Genomic DNA, 24,511 nt, shown 5'->3' on the forward strand with positions numbered 1-24,511 from the left:
CAGTGAATACAAGGTTGGTTGGTTGCCTCTCCATATGTCTCTTTCCCCAGCTACTTACTTAATTAAAATATTTATATGCTGGTATTCATACAAGATTTCATAGCAATTTATAAACTTTAAAAGCAACACCCACAAATCCAGCAGTAAAATAATACCGCACAAGACTAAAACCAAATAATGAACAAGAACACAACAGAACTGCAGCAGTGCTTTAAACATAACAAAAGCAATATGAAGTACAGAATGTGGCAGTGATTAATTTTCAGCAGGTCTCTTTCATTTCTGAAACGGAAATGTTTTCACGTGGCTTTGGAAAGACAGCAGAGAGGAGGGTGTACGGGCCTCTTTCAGGAACGGCTTTCAGAGTGCTGGGGCTGCTACCGAGCAGATCCTGCACAAGATGGAAGCTGGAGAGATAATCAGGACCCAAGCCATCTATCTATCTATTATATTTATATACCACCTGATATATACATCTCTAGGAGGTATATTAGATCTTTTAAAAGATTAAAGCATCTTTTAGAGCTTTAATGGCAAGAACCAGCACTTTGAATTGGGTACAGAAATGAACTGGCAGTCAGTTCAGATACCTCAAGATAGGTAATGCATGAAAATATCAGTCAATACATGTGAACAAGTGGAATGCCACATTCTGCATTAGCTGAAATTTCCAAATCATCTTCAAAGGCAGCCCTACAGACAAGTTGCTTTACAGTAATCTAATCTGGAAGTCACGAAAGCATGAATGAGAGTGGGGAGGTCACTTTCCCCTGAAACAAAATACCCAGTTGGTACAAAAGCATGTTGGCAACAAGCAAACTGTACCTGCAGTCTTAATGCCTCTTTGGGAGTAGTGAGGCAATCCCCAGAAATATGGAGCCAGGCAGGGATACTATAGGAATAATTTTGCCAAATACAGAGAATACATGGGGGAGGGATCCATCTTAAGAGTCTTGTGAGGCTGTAAAGGGAGAGCCGGAAGGCAAGACAGCTCTCTCCAAGCAAATCAAGTTGGAGGTTGTGGCCACCCTGATAGGCAGCATGAGAGCAACAAATCAGACTGATGGAAAAAGGAACAGTACTACTGGATGGAAAGGATTACTAGGTTGGTGTGATATGTGGTTTAGGCAGGGATTCTCAAACTTGGGTACCCAGATGTGGCTGGACTACAACTCCCATCAACCCTAACCACAATGACCAAAGACTGGAGATAATGGCAGCTGTAGTTCAACAACATCTGAGGGCTCAAGTTTGAGAATCCCTGATTTGGGGTAGTAAAGAGCAGGGGGGGTGGCCAGAGAGGAGGAGAACTTAGGAGACCTCCTGATGAGTGTTGGTGGGAGCAACTTGGCCATTAAGGATCTAACTAGATATTGCAGTGTCAGTATTTTCTTGACCCATTCACATTCAGCGGCTGCTAATTACAAGAGGCAGGACAACGTTGAATGCAGTGCCTTTTACTAGAGGTGCAGGCCAGTAAGAGACAAGCACCCCTTTGTAACATCTAGTTCAGCCCCCAAGATAACCATGGCAAGTTCTGGGTAGGAGTTCTCCTTCTGTCAGGAGGATTAAATGGTGATGGGTGAGTACGTAAAACCACCTCTCCCTTTAGTATAAAGCCAGAATTAGGATCAATGGGAAATGAAGATATTCTTAACATCCAGTTTGTCAAACTTGATGGGTAAGCCACAACATGAGCAGCAAACCCAAACCCAAGCCAGGGTGGAAAGCAAGCCCTTCCTTCTGCAATGTGTTTCTTGCAATACTTATCCAGAGGATAAATACCAACAGAATACAAACCAGACACAAAGATTATCAATCTTCTCTGACTTCTAAAAGCACATAATTTTAGTTCCCTACTTCACAAACTCCTGCCTGGTTTCTCTAATTCAGTAGCACATAGCAAGAGCACTATACACACCCACTCTTAAAATATGTGAACCCCCTTTTTTGCAGGTCATTTCATATAGCCTTCATGAGGAGGCCACTCAAACATGCCTCCATATGGCAGGATCTACATGGAGGTCATAACATCTTTAAATCTCTTACCCCATGCCAGGCAGCCATGGAGACTCTCCATTTGAACGCATATGTTAAGAGGCCTACAAACATTATGGCTTCTATGTGGAACAATGCCAGACACAAGTGCTTGATAAAACTCATTGTGGAAGGTTATGAAGAAGTAGCTCTGCATAGATCCTCCCAGTTTTATCTCTAGGAGAAAAGGCAGTTTGGTACAACATCAAAAGCCAGTGAATCCAAGGGCACCAAATAAAAGTTATTTAATTTGCTCATAAGTCTCCCAGCCAAACAAGGCTATCCATAATTATTGGTTGGTCAGATTGGGCATTAGGTTGCATGCCTGCTTCCATCCTTTGACCCAACTGTCGCAGTTCTCAATTAGGGAATCCATCACCTGCTGCAAATCTGCACCAAATGCTACTTGTTTCAAAAGTCTACACCAAATGCTTCTGTATTCAAAACAGCTGATCTGTCTTTAAAAATGAAAGGCACACACATATGCAGGTGGACAGAAACTGACACAGATGGGCACACAGCATGACAGGCAAGAAAGCAGATGGATGCAGGAGGACACACAGAGAGACTATATAGATATGGAAACAAAGACAGACTGAGGAATACCCAGAAAGAAAGAAAGAAAAGATGAACACGTGAATCCAGTGTAAAAGATCTATTATAGGGGAACACGCAGAGGGAACAGAAGGAACAATACGGATGTCATTAATGTTTTCAACATTCTCTTTATCATCACGTGGGCTATGCACCACTTCTTCAGAATGAAAGCTGAGATTCCCAAAGTTCTGATAGGAAGCATCTATCCCTCCAAGAGGATGCAGTGTGGAATAAATACTATAAGACTTTTCAAGGAACTATCCTTTTAAGACACTACTTTAAAAAAAACAAAAACCCAAAGGCATATTTTTGAGCCATTTTTGGAAGGGCGGTATAGAAATTGAATTATTATTATTATTATTATATTTTATAAGGCTCTAATTAATCCAGATTTAAACAACTCACATAACAGGACAGCCCGTCTCTTCCCAGTATACTTTGTGTGGACTTCTCCTGATCATTAGCTTCCCCTTGATTAAATTTAATCTTGTTCCACCTAATCAAGCTTTAAATAATAACTAATAAAATATTCAAAACACAATACTGAGAGGATGGGATGGCTTCAAAATAGGATATAAATGTTTTACAGATGAGGGCTGATTACTGCATCCAGGGCAATAGGATAAGGTTCTTGCACACATTTTCATTCTCAATTCCAAATTCAGGAACACAGTTCCTGACTAGCAGTAGTCCCTTCAATGTATCTCAGGTACACACTGAATTCTACTACTACTACGGATACCACGGAGCCAGCGTGGTGTAGTGGTTAGAGTGCTGGACTAGGACTGGGGAGACCTGAGGTCAAATCCCCATTCAGCCATGATACTAGCTGGGTGACTCTGGGCCAGTCACTTCTCTCTCAGCCTAACCTACTTCACAGGGTTGTTGTGAGGAGAAACTCAAGTATGTAGTACACCACTCTGGGCTCCTTGGAGGAAGAGCGGGATATAAACATTGTTGTTAATAATAATAATGATGATGATGATGATGATGATGATGATGATGATGTAACCAACAAATGCAAGATCTAATAATAACAACAGAATTAATAAGTGAAAGAGCAAAGAAAATTAAAAATTGGACTGCGCCAGGCGACGATGAACTGCAAGGCTTTTGGCTTAAACACCTAACAAGCCTTCATAAACAACTATCAAAAAAGTTCAATCACATTTTGCAAGGAGGTGATATTGAACAATGGCTAACAACTGGGAAAACTCATCTTATCATGAAAGACCCAGCAAAAGGTGCAGTTCCAAGTAATTATAGACTGATAACCTGTCTGCCAACCATGTTCAAATTATTAACTGGAATAATAGTTGATGAAGTGATGCAACACTTATTAACTAACAAACAGCTTCCAGTTGAACAGAAAGGAAATTGCCCAAACACCAGAGGCACAAAAGACCAGCTGCTGATTGACAAAATGATTTTAGAAAATTGCAAGAGAAGAAAAACCAATCTAAGTGTTGCATGGATTGACTACAAGAAAGCCTTCGATTCATTGCCTCACACATGGATACTAAAATGTTTAGAAACAACTGGTGTCAGCAAAAACATTCAGATATTTATTTTAAAAAGCAATGAGCATGTGGAGTACACAGTTAACAATCAATGGCGAGGCACTTGGACAGGTTAGCATTAGAAGAGGCATTTTCCAAGGGGACTCACTATCCCCTCTGTTGTTTGTAATCGCCATCACCCCACTTTCACAAATACTAAACAAAACAGGCCTCGGATACCAAACATCTAAAACATCAAGTAAAATCAACCATCTGCTGTACATGGACGATCTGAAGTTGTATGGAAAGTCCCAGTCAGAAATCGAATCACTGCTAAACACTGTCCGTATATTCAGTAGTGATATAGCAATGGAGTTTGGACTAGACAAGTGTGCTGCATTAATAATGAACAGAGGGAAAATAACAAAAACAGAAGGAATAGAACTGCCCAATGGAAGCAAGATCAAGAATCTGGAAGAGAAAGAACCTTACAAATACTTGGGCATTCTCCAGGCTGATAACATCGCACACACTGAAGTGAAAAGAAAAATTGGAAGTGAATACATCAGGAGAGTTCGAAAAATCCTCAAATCCAAACTCAATGGCGGGAACACCATACAAGCCATAAACACCTGGGCTATACCTGTGATCAGATACACTGCAAGAATAATAGACTGGACCCAGGCAGAGCTAGAGACGCTGGATCGTAAGACCAGGAAAATCATGACCATCAATCATGCTCTGCACCCCCGCAGTGATGTCGATAGGCTATACCTCCCTCGCAGCTCAGGTGGAAGAGGAATGCTGCAAGTCCATCAAACAGTAGAGGAGGAGAAAAGAGGCCTTGAAGAATATATCAAGGACAGTGAAGAAGATGCACTTCAAATGGTCAATAACGTGAAACTATTCAACACCAATGAAAGAAAGCAGGCCTACAAGAAAGAACAAGTCAAGAACCGAGCAGAAAAATGGAAAAAGAAGCCACTGTGTGGTCAATATTTGCACAATATAAGTGGAAAATCAGACATCAGCAAGACCTGGCAATGGCTTAAGAATGGCAACTTGAAGAAAGAAACAGAGGGTTTAATACTGGCTGCACAAGAACAGGCACTAAGAACAAATGCAATAAGAGCAAAAATCAAAAAATCCACCACAAACAGCAAGTGCCGCCTTTGTAAAGAAGCAGATGAAACCGTGGACCACCTAATCAGCTGTTGTAAAAAGATCGCACAGACTGACTACAAACAAAGGCATGACAAGGTAGCAGGGATGATACACTGGAACATCTTCAAAAAATACAAGCTACCTGTAGCCAAAAATTGGTGGGACCATAAAATTGAAAAAGTTGAAGAACATGAAGATGTAAAAATATTATGGGACTTCCGACTACAAACAGACAAACATCTGCCACACAATACACCAGATATAACTGTAGTCGAGAAGAAAGAAAAACAAGTTAAAATAATTGACATAGAAATACCAGGGGATAGCAGAACAGAAGAAAAAGAAATAGAAAGAAATCACCAAATACAAAGATCTACAAATTGAAATTGAAAGGCTGTGGCAGAAAAAGACCAAAATAATCCCAGTGGTAATTGGCGCCCTGGGTGCAGTTCCAAAAGACCTTGAAGAGCACCTCAACACCATAGGGGCCACAGAAATCACCATCAGCCAATTACAAAAAGCAGTTTTACTGGGAACAGCCTATATTCTGCGACGATATCTATAACAATTGACAATAAAATTCGGCCATCCCAGGTCCTTGGGAAGGACTCGATGTCTGGATAAAACAAACCAGTCAATAACACCTGTCTGACTGTGTAAACAAAAAATAATATAATTTATATACCGCTCTTCAACCAAAGTTCTCCAAGCAGTTTACATAGAAAAAACAAACACATAAATAAGATGGTCCCCTGTCCCCAAAGGACTCAGAATCTAAAAAGAAACATACGGTAAACACCAGCAACAGCCACTGGAGGGATGTTGTGCTGGAGTTGGATAGGGCCAGTTGCTCTCCCCGTGATAAATATAAGGGAATCACCACTTTAACAGGTGCTCAGTTAGCAGGGAAGCTCCAACTACTTTAGATAAAAACAAAACAAAACAGTGGCTGACATGCTGAGCAGTACAACAGAGGTGGTGCACGGAGTCCCAGCAATCTTGTGCTTATACATAAATTCATAAATACTTTAAGCAGCTCACCCATACTCTGGAAGCACTGGTTGGATCATGTATCTGATCCAACCAGTGCTTCCAGAGTATGGGTGAGCTGCTTAAAGTATTTATGAATACTTTCATAAATATTCATAATTTAGTGCTTCTGGAGTGCAGATACTCTACTCAAAATATTTGTGCTGTTGCACAAAACTACTGAGGCTTCACTGAAAGTTCACAGCAGTACAGGTGGATTCACTGCGAGCCTGCAGCAGCTCAGGTAGATCGGCACCATCCACAATATGTTGCTCAGCATGTCAGCCAGGAATACCAAGTGAAGAGCCAAAAACTACAGCATTCAATGGGAAATGCATGAATGGAAGCTCATACACCAAAATGTATTTGCTTCCATTCATTCAGAAGAGTAAACATAAAAATGATCTTCATTATACTTAGACTTTTCACCTTCCTCTTGCAGTTCTGCATCCAAAATACTTACGATGGGTAGAGAGAAAGGAAAGTGGCCTCTGTGCTAATCTCCTGGATTTGTGCACAACAGCATTTCAGTATATTCATCTACCTTGTATGTATATTCTCACACATATGCTCTCCACCCTCATCTCCCTTAACTGTTTTCTGCACAAATGGTACAGTTGCAACTGTGTTCTATTTTTCTATAGTTGATGACCTCAATGCCTTCCCAGCACTATGGGGACAGCAGTAATGTGCATCGTGTCTCGCTGGGGCTCAACTGCAATTCATCATTATTTTATCTGCTGGAATTTAATTGGATCCTATCAAACTCTCCTGATACTCCCTTTTCACTTTAAACACTGCTGCAGGAAAGATAAATGTTGGTGCTGCTTGGAGGGGGGGGCGGCTTCCCCTCACCCCCCAGCAACGTTTCTGGCTTTATAAGATCCAGTGCTATTCCTCCTCAGCATCTGGATAATTAGAAATACATATACTGTAGATGTGCAGTGCTCATAACAGGGTCTTGCATGTATGATTTATGGGGCCCTATAAATATACTCCAGGCCCAGTAAAGTACCAACACATACACATATCAGGACCTGGCATCTGCTTTGATTTTACATCCTCTTCCCAACCCCCACTCCTCTGCCTAGCACTATTTTTCTCTATTGGTGCTTCCAACCCACTCCTCACCCTCCCTTAGATATTCAGCTAACTCTATAGTTATATATCTCCCAAGTTCAGCATATCAAGAGCCCCAAGTTTTTCTCAACTATAATCAAACCCCTTGGACTCAGGTCTAAAATGAACAGAAGTCAGGGGCGTGTGCGTGTGTGTGTGTAAGTAAGTAAGTAAGTAAAAGAGTAATTTTGTGATAAGCCTTTGGAATATAAAATGTTTGGCAAGGAAGCATTTAGCATTCTGTTAAGAATGCATGTTCTGTTTGTTTGTCAAATGCTCTAATATGTGTTTTAATTACTTATATTGGTTTTATTGTATTTTAATGCATGTAATCAGTCTTAAGAACCTGTTTATAGGTCAAAAGGCAAGAGTATAAAATTTTAAATACATAAATAAAAAATGTATGCCAGAATCTCTTAGTTACTTATTTACTACACCTTGTGAAACACTAAATGGGCTAGGGAACCCAACCATATCCCTCTCATGTTGCCTCCAGCAACATTTTTATCCTAATCATATCATATTCAAGAATAAAAAGGTACTCTCCAGACACAAAGAACACCCACAATCTCCCCAAATTAATGCTAGAGCAGACCAGCATCAGTGACACTATATTCTATCCATCCAGTGGGTGGGAGAGTGATAGTTTTGCTGCAAAGGGGATATTTGTCCTTTAGAAGGAGAAAAAAGGAGGGGGATCTGCAAAAGGATAGTTTTGCCTTGCTGGGATCCCTGCTTCTTTTTAAAGGCTATGTGAGCAGTCCTCTACTTCTGTGACACAACAGTAGAGTGTTCAGTCTCTTAAATCAATAACTAGAAATAATCTTAGAACTTCATCAAATGGTGTGATGATGAAGAGATGATAAAGAGTGTCAATTGTCATGGGTGAAGTCCAATATGTGCTTATGACAGTCATGCAACAGTATTCCAAGGAGATTCAATTACAATAGGAGCACTAACAAAAGGGGAAGAAAATTGCACTGATGTATGCTGTTCCAGGCTGAGCCACAGTCTCTACAAGTGCACCAGACCTCAGACAGCTCCAAGGGCCAGCGCCAAGCAGAGCAACAGGGCTATGTAAGGCAACATAGGAGAACACTGCTCCTGAAAGGTCAAGAAGCAGACTGCTGGTTCTTACCACTGGTGCATAGGAAGGGTGAACTGGCCCCACTCCTAACCTTGGAAAGGCTCTGTTCCTTAAAAGGGCCTTGTTTGATTCCTCAAGTGCGGGTTCTGGTGATGATCTGCTACAACTGGTAGGTTCTCAGGGAACTCCTTCAAGTTGGGAGATGAAGGCAGGGCTGTGTCCTTGGGTCAAGGTGGAGGTGCTGGCTCAGGTTTCCCCTTGCACCATCATGTAAGTATTATGAAATGTTCATATCAAATCGACAGACATGTCTAGTAAAAATCTGTCCTGCTTTTGTTATCTCCCATGAAGTAGAAACATTGGGCACAAATCAAGAGTTGTTTTCTAAGTTACATGTCACCTTGCAAAGTTAACAAACTTTGCAAAGTGTGAAGCAATACAATCAAACCAGATGGACTGGGGAAAAACAGAGAATAGAGAAAAATTTGGATAAGTGTGAACATGAAGGCTTCAAAACTGCCTGGCTAGCTGCCTTTACATGTTAAGAAAGCTCATGTCCTTTGGAGGTGTGAACAGATTCTTGAGTTGGAAAAAGAATACTAGAGTTATAACTGGCAAAAAAAAAAAAGAGTTTAAAAGAATACCAATGAAATTTACAATTTCAATATCCAATAGCTGGAAAGAAAAAGAAATGAAAAAGGAAATACATAGGATAAAAATTCTAGAAAGAACATTAATCTGTTAAGTAGCTGAGGAAAAACAGAAAGGAACCCCAATCAACTGTAACACTAAAATGAATTGATTTTGTGTTCTAGATACGTTGAGAGATTTTTTTTGACAATGTCCAGGCTAAATCTGGTTTCCTGTCAAACAAAAGAAGCAAGAACAGAAATGGTGGCAGTGAATCGGAGAGGTGTTGTAGCCATTTCTGCTGAGTTTTAAGAATCATGGGGCATGATCAGGAATATTCTTGAAATCCACTTAATGACATTCTTAAGCTCCAGTCATTTCTGTAGGGCTCAGAGCAAATTCAAAGAGTCAGAGTCTTTTACCCATCTGCAGCCACAGCAATGCAACTGTACAAGGAAACAGTCAGCAACCATTTCCACAACCATAGTTGCAGTTCTTCTGCAGTCACAGGAATCGCTGTGGTTGTTTCTATACACAATGTAAAACTGAGGAGAAGGCATACTTACTCATGCCTAGGGGAAGATGACTGTGTGAGCTGGCCCTTTAGTGCACTAACGTTTGCTGGATCATGCCCTTGGATTTGAATTATACTTGTACCTTTGAAACCGATTCGCTTTGTGAATGTATCATTTTACTTCCTGGGCCTCTGTTTGGCTGCTTTCATTGTAACAACATGGCACAGATTCTGTTTCTGAGTTATGTGTCTACCTAGCTCCTGTTAATCCATATTTTCCCCTATGGAGGCAATCTGTCACACAAGTAAGTGAATAGATTAAAGGGTGACTCCATTTGGCCTTCAATCAAATGGCTACATTGTGTCCCTATAGGTAAATTCCATAGAAGTGTAAGCCACTGAAGTGTAAGCACAACTCCATTTTGGAAATGTTCAAGGAACATTTGGAAATGTTCATAGAAGTGTAAGCACAACTCCGTTTTGGAAACGTTCAAGAAGTTTCTTATTTTAGCATATTTTTGTCAATCAGTTAGTAATGGCATGGACAGAATTCTTGGCCTTCTAAATTCAATCCAATCTCCTGCTTATGGAGGAGAATACACCCTCCTGTCTTTCAGGTTTTGTGTTGCTATAGATACATGATTCCTCTCCCACAGGCTGCATTTCAGATACAACCTTCAAGACCCATTAAGCCAGCACTTCTGCTACTGTTCAACCATAGCGTTTATTGTTAAACAGTGTCCTTCAGTACACAGCATCCCAAATCTCTTTAGAGCGAGCTAAGCTCAATTGTGTGCTAAAGTGAAATGGGAAGGTTTAAAGAAGAGATTTGAAGGCGAAGACCCTGACCCTGAGTGCTCAAGTTTCAGCCAAATAAAGGGATGGGGGGATATTCAGTACCAACAAAATGCAGCCTGTAATTTATAATCTCAAAAGCATGAAGAAAGTGGGCTAAGATAAGTAGAGACTTCAGGACAGAAGGAGTAAAAAAGCTAAATGCCAAGATCTTAGGGCAAGGAAATATTGGATTAGCTACATGTTGCTGGCCAGATCAGTGTTCTTTCTTTCTTTCTCTTTCTTATGTTTTCTATTGAAAAACAAACAAAAAATTGCTCTCAATCAACTTTTAAAATAAGCTGAAGTGGAGCTGGTACAGGAGAAAGGAAGTGGATTACAGCACAAAAAATCAAAATGGACAGGAGAGAAAAGTAGTGGGTGTCAGCAGAGTATGTTAGTCTCAATTCCTGGGTGGTACAATTCTTATATATTTATTCTAATATCACAGCAGTTTTGTGAAAACAAAATCACCTTGGAAAACCCCAGCACTGCTCTGGAGAAGTGTTTGCTTGTTTATTTTATTTATATCCCATGTTCATGTGTTTCATCTTACTTCCAGCATGGAACACAAGACAGCATATAGGCAGTTCCCAAGCAGTCTCCTACCTAGGCACTGACCAGACCTAAACCTACTTAGCTTCAGCAAGATCGCTGTATCATGTGCCCTCAAACTACGCTGCAGGATCATAAAATGTTATGTCCAGTTTTTAGTAATGGGAATAGAGACTAAGGTCAAAAGTTGTTGGTTTTTGTTTTTTTGCGGGGTTTTTTTGGCTGCTTTCAATGATCAATAGGTCAAGGTAAAACTGGTGAGTACAAGGAGCATGGATTTTTCAGTCATGGCATAAATCCCCTAGAATTTATTATCTGCTCTAGAAGGGTTCTCCGGGCTCACTCACTCATAGTTTTCAGAAAGCTTTTTTGAAAGCTGGCAGATAACATAGGATATTTAATTATACTCTCTTTTAAAAATATTGGCGGTGCTGATTTTTTTATTTATTACATTTATAATTTTTAATATTTTGATGCTGATTTTTTATTTATTACATTTATAATTTTTAATATTTTGATATTTTATTGCTTGTTTTCAGATGTTGACCATTTTGATAATGGGTCACCATGAGGATGGATCTATCCATCCATCCATCCATCTAATAAAACTGTAACATCTTAAATATGTGCTTACTGTTCTTGCCTGAGAAATCTTGATAGATTTAACATGGCCACACCTGTGAGTAACTTAAAACAAGTGCATATATGTTTGTGGAAAGAACCAAAGGCTCTGTGCCTGAATCGCCAGTAAAAAAGCACAACTGATGTGAAACAACGGATTTTAGCAGCTGGCTCAGTCTCTTGAAATAAGCCAGAAATCTCTTTTCTTAATGTTTGCTTTCTCCTGAAGCAGATTAAAAATGGCTCCTCTGAAGCACTGCCTAGCAGATTTCTCTTCCACACACACACCCTAATCAACCCCATTTCAAGTGTTGCAAACAGGATGTGATTAGGCTCTGTATATGTTTCAGTAACAGCACTCAGCTGGCTGAGCAGGTATTTTGCGCAACTGGCCTCCTGCTGTGGAAATGGCCACTCAGTTGACCTCTGAAGAATTGTCTGCAAGCCTATGATTGGGAGAGCAGCACAGCTGTGTTGTGAACAAGGATGATCAACCAATCTCTAAAGACTTATTGTCACTGGACAAGGGGCAATCTGTCCTGAGAAACGTGGAGCAGGAGATGTCCTTGTCTCAGTCGTCCTCCACTTTTATCTATTATGGATATTTACTTCAATTCCATTCAAGTAATTTAAAACCAGGGTTACAACTTTGCCCTGGTTCAAACTTGTGCCTTTACTCTCTTCTACTTTTGCTTCCCCAGAACACTCAGGAAACAGTTCATAGGATCATCCACAGAAGTGGAGAAAGAACAACCATGAGTTATGTGTAAAGGGGAAACTGTGGATTTTATTCACAGAAAGTTGTGTTAGCTCCACACTTAGGGATCTCTCTAGCTACAAGATCAGTGTGCCTTATGTCATGCAACATAACAGCTGCAAGGAAAGGCCGTGCTTCTTCTTCCCTGGCTTGTAGGAGAAGAGAGCTGGTCTTGTGGTAGCAAGCATGATTTGTCCCTTTTAGCTAAGCAGGGTCTGCCCTGGTTGCATATAAAAGGGAGACTTGATGTGTGAGCACTGGAAGATATTCCTCTTAGGGCAGGGATTCTCAACCTGTGGGTCCCCAGATGTAATTGGACTTCAACTCCCATAATTCTCAACCAAAGACCACTGGGGCTGGGGATTAGGGGAGTTGAAGTCCAATAACATCTGGGGACCCACACGTTGAGAAACCTTGCCTTAGGGAATGGAGCTGCTCTGGGAAGAACAGAAGGTTCCAAGTTCACTCCCTGGCTTCTCCAAAATAGGGCTGAGAGAGATTCCTGCCTGCAACCTTGGAGAAGCAGCTTCCAGTCTGTGAAGACAATACTGACCTAGATAGACCAATGGTCTGACTCAGTATATGGCAGCTTCCTATGTTCCTGTGTTCCTATGTAGTGACATCTGAATGTGCTCCCCAGGTTCCCCTTGGCTTGGCATTTAACCTCCAATTCCAGGCTGCTATTTCCAGAACACATGAGCTGATCAAAGCAATCTATATATTTAAAAGGCTTAGGTGGTACGTGGTATGAGGCACATCTCACGAGTTTGAAGTCCCCTCTTGTGAGACTTCTGGAGGTTCCTGGAGCACATGTATGCAGGAGAAGGAGGGAGAACCCTGGATAGACTCTATGGTGTTGCTCACCGCCTGCAGCTGCTGTGGCTGTCTTCTTGTTGGGGGTGGTGGAGGATACAGGCCGCCGCCCCCTCCCACTTGTCCCCACCACCTTCAAGGCCACAGGCCCAGTCTGTGTTTGCTCGCCTGCCCGCTAGGCTCCGGCCCAAGAGGGGCTGAGCGGATGACAGGGGGGGGGGGAGAAACGTGTGGGTTGGAATGGAGGCCGATCAGTCGTGTGCCTCTCTGGGTGGGGCTGAGCCACCTCACACCACCCCTCTACCTGCTTGCTTGCCTGCCCTGCTGGCTCCGCCCAAGAGGGGCTGAGTGAATGACCAAAGAAGGGAGACAGGGAGGGGAGAGCTGTGTGGGCCGGAATGGAGGTCAGTCAATCATGTGCCTCTCCAGGTGGGGCCGGGCCACCTCGCACCCCCCACACCTGCTTCCTTGCCTGCCTTCCCGACCCCACCTGGGAGGGGCTGAGTGGACTGTGGAGAGAGAAAGGGGGGGGCCGTAATGGAGGCCGCTCGCTTGTGCAGCTCTCCGGCTGAGGCTGGGCCATCTTGCTTGCTTGGTTGCTTGCCCTCCAGGTCCCTCAGCAAGGGGCAGGAGGAGGGGGAAGATGACGACCCACTGGGCTCAAAGAGTCATCATCTCCCCTCTCCACCTGCTCCTCCCCCCTCAGCCGCCACCGCCCGACTTCAAGTACTAGCATGCAGGTGCTCTGTGCGGGTAAAGCTAGTATTATTTAATCTCTGTTCTACAAAATACACCTTCACTGTTTCTTCTTTTTTCTTTGTTAACCTGTAAATTAAATGCTCATTTTCTACTGCTTCCAGTTTAGCATCCTTTTAATTCTCTGTTGCATCATTTGCTATTCTTGCCTTTCTGCTTGCTTTTAGTTTGCTGAACTTTCCAGGGTATATTATTCACAGCAACAGCACCACCATCATCAACAAAAAACCATACAAGTATACTGAATTATTCCACCTCCTGAAAGTCACCTTAAGTGGCACAGCGGGGAAATGACTTGACTAACAAGCAAAAGGTTGCTGGTTTGAATCCCCACTGGTATGTTTCCCAGACTATGGGAAACACCTATATCGGGCAGCAGTGATATAGGAAGATGCTGAAAGGCATCAACTCATACTGCATTGGAGGAGGCAATGGTAAACCCCTCCTGTATTCTACCAAAGAAAACCACAGGGCTCTGTGGGCACCAGGAGTCGAAATCAACTTGATGGCACACTTTACCTTACCTACCTCCTGAACTGCTGCTGCCCTGATCTGAGCTGCCCTCTACAGACTCCCTCTACTGCCACTTCCAAACTGGATATCAAGATAATTCAGCAAAAATAACCTTTATTCAATGCTGTAAAGTAAGAAGGTCAACAGAAAAGACACACCTACCAAACTACCATCCAGTTTGCTCTGTTTTAAATAAACATAGCACCACATTGTCAACTAACCAGACAGAACAACTATATTCATGATTTTATTTATTTTTAGTTAGTACATTTATATACCACCCCAGACCAATAAGTCCTGGGTGGTTAAAGTCCATTATAACTTTGTAGCTAACATGTGTATCCAAAAGATAGTGGCTGACATCCTAACAAAGCATATTCTTTAGGAGGCTCCACAGGGATATGACAAAGACCCATGTGCAACTCCCCCAATCCTCCTCTGTGTGTGCTGTCAGTGATGTGCTTCCTCTATTACAGAGTGTTCCTGGAGCATGAGCAGAGCTGGGAAGTTTCTCATGCTCATGCAGTTGCAGGGGAGAAACGGTAGGAGAGAGGACATGCCTTCAACCCTGTGGCTTCCAGCGGCATCTGGTGGGCCACTATGTGAAACAGGATGCTGGACTAGATGGGCCTTGGGCCTGATCCAGCAGGGCTGTTCTTATGTTTCTCATGCTCATGCAATAGAGGATGACTGAGGGAGTTGCATGTGGGCCCCCATCATCTCCCTGCAGAGCCTCCAAACGGACACAATTTGTTAGGATGTCAGCTTACATATTTAAAATATTTACTTAAATGTTACATATAATTCAGATCAAGAATCCTTCTGCTCAAGAACTCTTTTCCCTACATGTGCAAAAAGTTGCTTCCAGAGAAGAAGAGGGAAATGGTGCTCTCCAAGACCTCTCAGCCTACATTTATGCCAAGAGAGCCCTGGCAGCGACAGGGAGACCATTTCAAGCACACATTCACTCTTCAGTAGTTTTGCAGTGTCGCGGCAGAAGGGCAGAAGAGCAGGGAAACTGCTCACACCAGGCTGCAAATGAGCTTTCACAAGATAACTGATACAAAATATTTTTAAAAGGATTAAGTCAGAAGCTGGTAGAGGAGGAGTTGTTTTTATGTAAATGAGTGGAGGTTGGAAGATGGCCTAGCAGGTCAGCCAAGAAATGCCATGCCTCTCTAGATGAAGGGCTGCCATTAACATCAGAGGTCCCTGCAGAAAATTTAACCAGTACAATGGGGCACATGGAACTTCCTGAACAGATCATACGGATTTCCTAAACTGGCCTGGCTGAAATACAAACACTCTTCTTTCCAACACACTAGCTATGATGATGATGCAGAAGTTGTGATAACGGAGTAAGAATATTTGGAAGACACCATGGTGGCTTGGAACGTAAGGCAGAGCCATGTAGTCAAGAGATACCTATCTATAGTCACACAATCAGAAAATATTGAGTCCTATAGATCAGAAATGAGAGCTGCTAACCAACTTTTATATACAAAAGTAGGGATCAGATCAACAGATGAGAAGCTGAGTGGCATCATTTGGGCAGAATCAAGCTCAATGGGGAGTATACAATCTGGAAAAATGTAACTAAATGTGAGCATAGGGGGAAATGTACAATATTGTATACAAGTAAGAAATACTGTAACTAAATTCTATTTGTAAAGCTGGATCAGTTCAAGTGTAGGCAGGGAAGAGAGAAGGACAAGAGAGCTCCTCTGGGTTCTTAGGCTCAGACCTAGGCAGGCTTCCATGGCTTTCATAAGCAAATTTCTTTGGAAATGCTCATAAAACACAGTAGGCCCCTTGGTAGCTTTGGCTCCATGGCAGAGGAAGGAGGGGATGTTGATCCTGCACAGAATAATTTCACACAGCGAAGGGAAAAGAGAAAGAGAAAGAAAGGAAAATGGATAACACTATGAAAAGAAAGGATCAGGATTCCTTCCAAGGTGACAAGAGCACCATGGACATATATACTGTGTCTTTTGTTAAAGCATGAAGATAGCAATAAACAACCAGGGTGAGTGGAATCTCCTTCCACGAAAGAAGCTGCATCTTGGGAGGGAAGGAGGCCTTTTGTACCAAGCATGTGATTTCCTATCAAAGGCCATAGTGTATCAGAGGCAAACAGAGAGTCTCTGCTATGTTACCATTTTTTCAACAAGTGACTATATGAAGTGGACTTACCGAGGTGTTCTGGCATTGTATGCTGGTGCTGTTGAAGCGCAGGGCAGTGACACGGGTAGGACTGCCAGGGATATGGAAGATGCACTCATAATTTCGCTGTCCAGACTGTGGCTGTGGCAGATTTTTGGCTGTCAGGGTGATGGGCTTCACCACACCCACAGGGATATATATCTGCGTGGAGGGAAGGATCTGAGGGCAGTCCTGTAAGAGAGAGAAAAGAAAATAGATTTTGAAATAGCAGACACATCACCAAAACACCTTTCATCTGGGAACTACCTGCAATGGTGGTCAGCATCAACATCTCCACATTTAGTCTGTCACAGTGGGCTGTGGAATAATGTGGTGTACAACACACAAACTCCATCCCATACAAAACAGTAAACCAAGCGCTCATAAAGTTTGTTCCTCAGACAGAGGATACACCATCCTAACCACTGTCTCCCAACTAGGTACTTTCTCACTATATGCTTCCTATTCCTGTCAACCTGCCTCAGCTAATTGCCTCTTCTGGCCTGTTGCTCTCAGATTCTGATGCTCCAGTTTAGCCTTGTGCCAAGTCTGCATTCTTCTGTGTTCTTGGCCAAATGGGCCTCATGTACTAGCAACTATCTGCCCAGCTCACCCAAACTCAAGTCTTGCCTTTTTCACACTTCCTAATCATGATGCCTGTTCTGATCATTACAAGGGATCCATCAGCAGTTATCCTTCTAGTCCATGTAAATGCCATGCCAAGACCTTAGAAGAGACTCCAGTTCTTGAAATGTCCATTTATAAGCAGCAGGCACATGCAAAAATTGAACACTCCCAGATATTTCTGTGCAGGTTATCCATGGAAGCCCATTTTACTTCTATACTGTTCACACACATTTGAAGAACATACATAACACTATTCCGCCTCGGCCAGAGGAGACGGAGACCGGCCCCAGGGAGACAGAGACCGGGGACGGAGCGCAGGCCGGCGGCGGCACAGATGCGACCGCAAAGGGCCCGGCCCAGCCGCAGAGGCCGGCAGCGGAGACCGCCCGGCCGGTGACTGGGTCTCTGGAGAAAGGGCAGGGAGGGAGGGAAAGATGGAGGAGGGAGCCCGCCGGGTGGGTGGGAAAGGAAGGCTAGCAGCGGAACTCTCCCCTACTAGCGCCTGTTATTTAAACGGGCTTGAAAACACTTGTGAAGAATATAAAGAGAAGGTGGAACACCATGGTGTTCCAGTTGAGTGAAAAACAGGATTAAGGCCTCTTTAATAGTAAAGATCCCTTATCAAGCATGAGACGCACTGCCCCAAGCTGGCAAGTGAAACCTTGCAAACCAAATGATAGCTTGGCTTTCTCAGCGTGCCTGAGCTAGAAATCCAGCCCTGTCTAAATGTAAGGAAATCTCCTGCAGGACTTCCATGAAGCCAGCATCAATCATGAGGCATTTTTCAGAGCAGCATCCAGCTCTGCCGAGCAGGGTTCACGAGGATCTCCCAAGCAATTCTGTGGCAAAGACCACACAAATCACTGGCAACCAATCACTGCATCAGCTCCATCTCTGGAGGTAGGGGCATGCATGATGGAAAGGTTGCAGCTGCATCTGACACAGGCTGGCTTTACTGCTGACCCAGCCAAGCACTCAGCAAGCACCTGAGACATGACATAACCTTCCCAGTCTCCTTCAACGAGTGACTGTTCAGCACTCTGACAAAGCAGAGGCATAAACTCTTCACAGCATCCACTGCAAATACCCAGGTTGCTCTCAGAGGACAAACCTGACCTCCCACAGCCAGACTGCAGAGCGCAAGAGAGAATAAAAATAAACAGAACCAGGCAAGAAAACAGCCCTACATCCCAGAAGGGCACCACTTCAGCAACAATAGCCTGATGCAATCCCCAGGCTGGCCAGCCTAGGCCTAAGGGCAAAGATATACCTGCTTAAAATAACAGGGAGAGAGGGGAGAATAACATGTTTTGAAGCAAACTGCTACACGATGAGGATCTCTGCTTGCTTAGGAACCTGCATGCATATTCCCCAGAAACTCCAACAGGGGGCAGACTAGCCCTTTCCCCCAGCGCATGTTTTAAGTTTAGCCCAACTCACTAATGCTAATTCCAATAAACAATGCTTGCAGAGCAGAGGCAGAAAACACCAGCAAGGGGTGTATCTATTCCAGGAACAGTTTCCAACTGCACAAGGACTAGGCATCTCAAAGCAGTTTATTGTAACAGTCTCCCTAACTCTGACGAATGCTTGCTTCCTTCATTGGGCAAAGCAGCATGTCTCCAGAAAGACTCCTGAACAAACAAACAAACCTGCATAGAACAGTTTGCCATCTCCTGAGACAAAAGCAAGCCTTGGTTTAAAAATATTGTTCTTCCCCTCCAACTCTTCGAGGTTTCAATCTTCATAAAGTCTGAAGTGTCAAGTAGTGAGCTTCCCTCGCTTATTTGGCTATATTAATTCTGAAACCTTTTGCTTTTCACTGACGTATATGAAACAGCTCACTTAGCTGCTCTCTGCCCTCCATGAGGATCAAGCTATATATTTTGGGATGGCCAGGGAAACCGATTAGAGGTACATGCTTGCATAGCACTGTCACACATGCAGTGCCTGAATGCACATACCCATTCTGATGCAAAATGTATTCATGCAGCTGCCCAGGGCAAACACATGAGCTAATGTCCTTTCCCCCAAAACATGCACACATTTTGCTGACTGGTTTTTTGAGCCACAGCCCACTCAGTCTTGCTACGTCACATGTTCACGGTCTACAGGGAGCTGTGTCTCATGCAGCAAAAATGTTGTCCTGCTAAATAACAGGAAGCACCTGGTGTTTAGGAGTCTTTGCTAAAAAGCCCCATGGCTCAGCACTCTGTGATGCTGGGCTGAAAACTCCTCGGGAGAAATGGCTCTGATACTGGCCAGGCCTCTCCCAGCAGTGTTCTTGTTTAGAACAGACAATTCCAAGGACTAAGGAGAACACCCTCTTCCCCAGGCATACACTTGTACTCCTTAGCCAGGCCTTCATCATTTTCAATGCAGAGTGTGTCAGCATCCAGTTCAAAAAGCAAGTTCCCAGCCCTTGCTAGAATAAGCAGGATAACTTTTTAAGTACTGCCTGCTAAGGTTTCCTCAAAGTGTCCCTTGTTCTGAGGGACATCTTTGCATTGGTAAATTCCCATCTGTTCTCCATAGGAGGGAGTTGAGAGAATGATGTGGCCTGAGCAGGCAGGAGTTTGCAAAAGCCATGAGCAAAAGTAGGTCCATTCTAAAAAGTGAAAGCAAATGTGGGATGCCTTAGAGACCAGGGGACAATGGAAAGATATCCTCAGAAATCAGGGAAGGACATGGAGGATGTGGCTTTTATGCTTTGCCTCAATCTCATGCAATCATCATCACCCTTAATTCCTGATCCCTTGTCTCTACCCTTGATCTGATACATCTTCTCTTTCCTTTCCACAACCAAAGACTTTGGGGCAAATCCCCATAACTCTTTTTCAAATCTGGCAATTCCAGCTGGGATATGGGAACATCATTTCTCAATATTATACCAAAAAGAAGGCTCCCACACGGCTATAACTGATTATAAGCTGGACCAACTTCCAAGCTGGAGCCCAGTCACTGTCTTGGAAGTTGAAGCTCTGGTTAAAAAATGTAAGACGAGTAAGGCTGCTGGAATAGACTGTATCACAATTGAAATTATTCGCAACAACCTTGATTGGTGGGCTCCTCTTCTTGCTTCCTTATTTACCTTCATAGATGCGACTGCAAAAATGCCTGAGGATTGGGGTGTGTCAATAATAGCCCCAATTTACAAGGGAGGATCCTAATAACTATCGCCCGATTAGTCTCCTTAGCATTATTAGTAAACTCTATGCTAGACATCTTCTGGGGAAATTACAGGAATGGCTGGATACTCAGGACATCTTATCTGCCGAACAAGCGGGATAGCAGGAAAGTGCGGTATAGCAGGAAAGAGTGCGGTATAGCAGGAAAGGGCATCTCTCGGCCGAGATACCTACTTACAGAGGAGTACGACAAGGTTGTATTCTTGCCCCTGTTTTATTTCATTTTTATATAAATTCAATAGTGTTACATATGAAGGACCTTGCTCTTCATCCCCCTAAACTTGCTAATAGACATGTTTCGTTACTGCTTTATGCGGACGACATTGTCCTATTATCTCAAACCAAGATAGGGCTAAGCCGTGCCTTAACTTCCCTGAGTTCCTATACTGTGAAGGAAGCCTTGGAGATAAACTATACCAAGACTAAGGTGATGGTTTTTGCAAAACGCCCCCAAACCCATAAATGGTCCATAAATGGACATAACATTGAACAGGTCAAGGTTTTTAAGTATTTAGGGGTTGTATTTCATTCCAGTGGATCCCGGAAAGCTCATCTTAGCTTTGTTACTCACAGTGCCCAGCAGACGGCAAATGTGATTAAATCTTTTTACTGCTCAAGAGGTGCTCTTTTTGTCCCAGCGGCTGTCAAATTATTGAAGGCTAAAATATAACCCCAAATTCTTTATGGCGCACAAATTGGGCCTTTTGATAACTTTACAATCTTAGAAGAAGTCCAAACTAAATTCTTAAGGGCTATCCTAGCGAGGGGTTTAGATCAGGCGTTATGTTTTGTTAGGCAACGACTATTAGATATAGATCTACAGGAGGAGTGTGCTCAACTACCAAGGGGAATTTATATAGGTTCTCAAAATTTCAGCCACAAACCGACTGAATACTTAGATCACATGTTTTTACCCAAGTTTAGGAGAGCATTGACCCTTGCTCGTTTGAACGCCCTTCCCTCCGCACTCCTAGACGGGAAATATGAATGAGTCCCATATGCACTGTGTCATTGCCCTTGTGGCTCAGGGGATATAGAGTCAGTTCTTCATGTTATTCTGTATTGTCAATTTTATAGGGATGCTCTTATAGGGATGTAAGTTTATTGCTCCTCTCTTAAAGAACTATCCTGGTCACACAGATCAATTTTACTTGGATGTTTTATTATCAAAGTTTAAACTTGTTACTTCTATAAACGTGGCCAAGTTCTGTTTTGTTGCATCCAAACTTCGTAGAGCTTGTATTAACAATCTGAATATTTTGTAAATTATAATTGTATTACTTTAAATGTTAAGCTGGTCTAAGGACTGTAATAAATTTACTACTACTAAAATTTACTACTAACTTGCAATCACAATATACAAACGAATGTAATCAATTTGGATAACTTACCCAAACTTGTAACCTAATTTAATTTAAGCTATTTTAACCCCATTTCAGTTCTGGGAGACAGCATATCATGCACCCCAGTTTAAAGACATAGCTGAAAGACAGAAGCTTCCCAAGGCCAACCAGTTGTTCATGTACTGGAAGAACTAGAGCAAGTGGGACAGCTGAACAGTAGGGGAATTCTCCACAGTCAGCAGCTGCCTTCAAAGCATGTTCAGCAGTAATTCTCCCTTGCCTTTAAAATGCTGCCACCCAATCTCAACAAGCTCTGCTCTTATTAGAAGAATTTCCAATCACATCATAGTCACTCAAAGTCTAAAACAAAAGCAGAGGTAGGAAACTCAGTCCCTCTTTCCAATTATGGGCTTTTTTAATGTGCAGTAATTCATAAAATTCAAGGAATTCATACCTTATAGAGAAAGGGTCTCAAAACCTACTGATGCATTCAAAGGCACACACAATAATTCACACTCCATAGTAACACAGTAGTAGAGAAGTATCAGAATGACAGCTTTTCATAGGCAAGCAGAAATGGGCAACACGGCCTATGTGGCACATGCATTGCACAGGAGAGCCTCTGCTGTCACCAATCCCTGCTGTGCCAATTTACAGAATCCCAGGGCAGGGTGCTGACTGACTTCACATGAGCATCACCTCCAACCTTCTGTTTCAAACACAGTCCATAGGCAGTGAAAGGAAATTTGAGGGGAAACTTAAAGGTAGTGCTGTTTGCTCTGCCTTTTAACTCCTAACATGAATTTAGCAGACAACACATGACCAGCAGAGAAACTATAAACAGAGGGTTAAGTGCCTGTGTGGGCGCTGCACTAAAGACGTTTTCCATTACACTTCCCTGGCCAAAACCCACAAGGCACAGACAGCTTGCAATTTAACCAGACCAAAGCTTGCCTAAAATAACTCTTAAGGATTAATCCTACATTCATGAAAGGACAGTGATCCAAAAAGAGCAGGATACATCTCTGCCCTCAACCCACCCCAAAACATGAGGCACCAAGAAGGGGCATACCAGTTTCAGGGGAGCAATAGCAAGGGAGAGGGCATGCCCTCAGCTCTTGCCTGTGGGCTTCTCAGAGGCAACTGGCAGGTCACTATGTGAAACTGGATGCTGGACTAAATAGACCTTGGGCCTGATCAGCAGGGCTGTTCTTACGTTCTTATGCTGGCATCCTCAGCAGATTCAGAAGTCCCACTTTAACCACTTCAATTTAGAAGCCACAGGAGAACAAGCTGTGCAGGGTGAAAACCAAGGCCTATTCATTCCACCCTGAGCAACCAGCCAATAGGAACAGCAAGACCGCTGGTATTTTGTCTGTCCTGTTTCCCTCCTGCACTAGAAACCGCTGAGACCACATCCAAAGAGGAAACAAGTTCAGATAAGCTTCTCCAAACCTCATAAAACTGGCTAAGCATGGGGTTGCCAACTTTTGAATTAGTCCCTGTAGCTGTCCTTTCAGCAGAAGTCGGATCTACAGCAAAGAGCAGCTGATAATGTTTACCAGATTGCCATGAAAATTTTCACCTGCTGATTTTGGCACGTCATATCTCCCTTAGATTAGGTCAGGTGGCTTTTGTTCCTACCAACTGGCAACCCTAGTGAGCATGAGCAGAAATGGGGAGATGTTACGGAGCTGCCACAGTTACCATCATGCCTCTGGTCATTCTTTCAGCCAAATCTGAATAAGCCTGAGGAAGCTCAGAAAAATCTGAGCTTGAAGTTGCAGTGACAGTACCCTGGTTGTGGAATGCTCTTACCCAGAGATACTTGGCCAGTGCTGACCCTTTCAACAATAGATCTTTTCAGCACCCAACTATTCCCCTGGCCTTTTGATGAATAATTTTATTTCTGCTATGCTATTTTTTTGTTTTACTGCTGCTGCTTTTATTTCTATCATTAGCTGCTGTTTTATTGTTTGTGCATTGTTAACTGACTTTAGGGGATGGGGCTGCAGCTCTGAGTTAGAGCACATGCTTTGCATGCAGAAGGTCCCAGGTTCAGGCCCTGGCAACTCCAGAGAGGTCTGGGAAAGACTCCTGTCTGAAACCCAAGACGAGGGCCCTCTCCAACCCCAGCACAGCATCCCTCTAGTGGCTGTTGTTGATGTCTACCTTACATTTCTTTTTAGATTGTGAGCCTTTGGGGGACAGGGAATCATCTTATTCATTAATTATTTATTTTTCTATTATTTATTTTTTAATACTATTTATTTTTCCACTTTGCAAACTTTTGTTGAAAAGTGGTATATAAATATTAGTCGTCATTGTCATAGTATTAGTATGAGCTAGGGATGTGCACAGAACCGTTCAGTGCTCCATTTCAGCCGTTCAAGCTGGTTCAGAGGATTCCTTTAAGGGGCAGGGGAGGCTCTGCCTACCTGCCAGCCCCCACCCTGCCACTTTCCCCCCACTGGCGCTCTCATAACAAGCAGGTGCGTAGGACTGCAGCCTCCCTCCCTGTGCCCTGGTCAGCATCGCAACGGAAGTGGTCGTCACGCATCATGGTTTGGGGCCCCTTTGCTGCATCAGGACCTGGATGGCTTGCCATCATTGATGGAACCATGAA

General features: G+C 43.1%; 1 protein-coding gene across 13 annotated transcripts in view; it reads right to left on the reverse strand.

Annotated features, from left to right (window-relative positions):
- Positions 1–24,511, reverse strand: part of PLXNA1 (plexin A1) — a 423,385-nt gene that overhangs the window by 125,987 nt on the left and 272,887 nt on the right. For all 13 annotated transcript variants that reach the window (XM_053299219.1, XM_053299220.1, XM_053299222.1 and 10 more), the window contains one exon: positions 16,719–16,919. In XM_053299219.1, the coding sequence (XP_053155194.1) occupies positions 16,719–16,919 (201 nt within the window). The remainder of the gene's footprint in view (positions 1–16,718; positions 16,920–24,511) is intronic.

The sequence above is a fragment of the Hemicordylus capensis genome, chromosome 2, assembly GCF_027244095.1.
Source record: "Hemicordylus capensis ecotype Gifberg chromosome 2, rHemCap1.1.pri, whole genome shotgun sequence".
NCBI classification, from domain to species: domain Eukaryota; kingdom Metazoa; phylum Chordata; class Lepidosauria; order Squamata; family Cordylidae; genus Hemicordylus; species Hemicordylus capensis.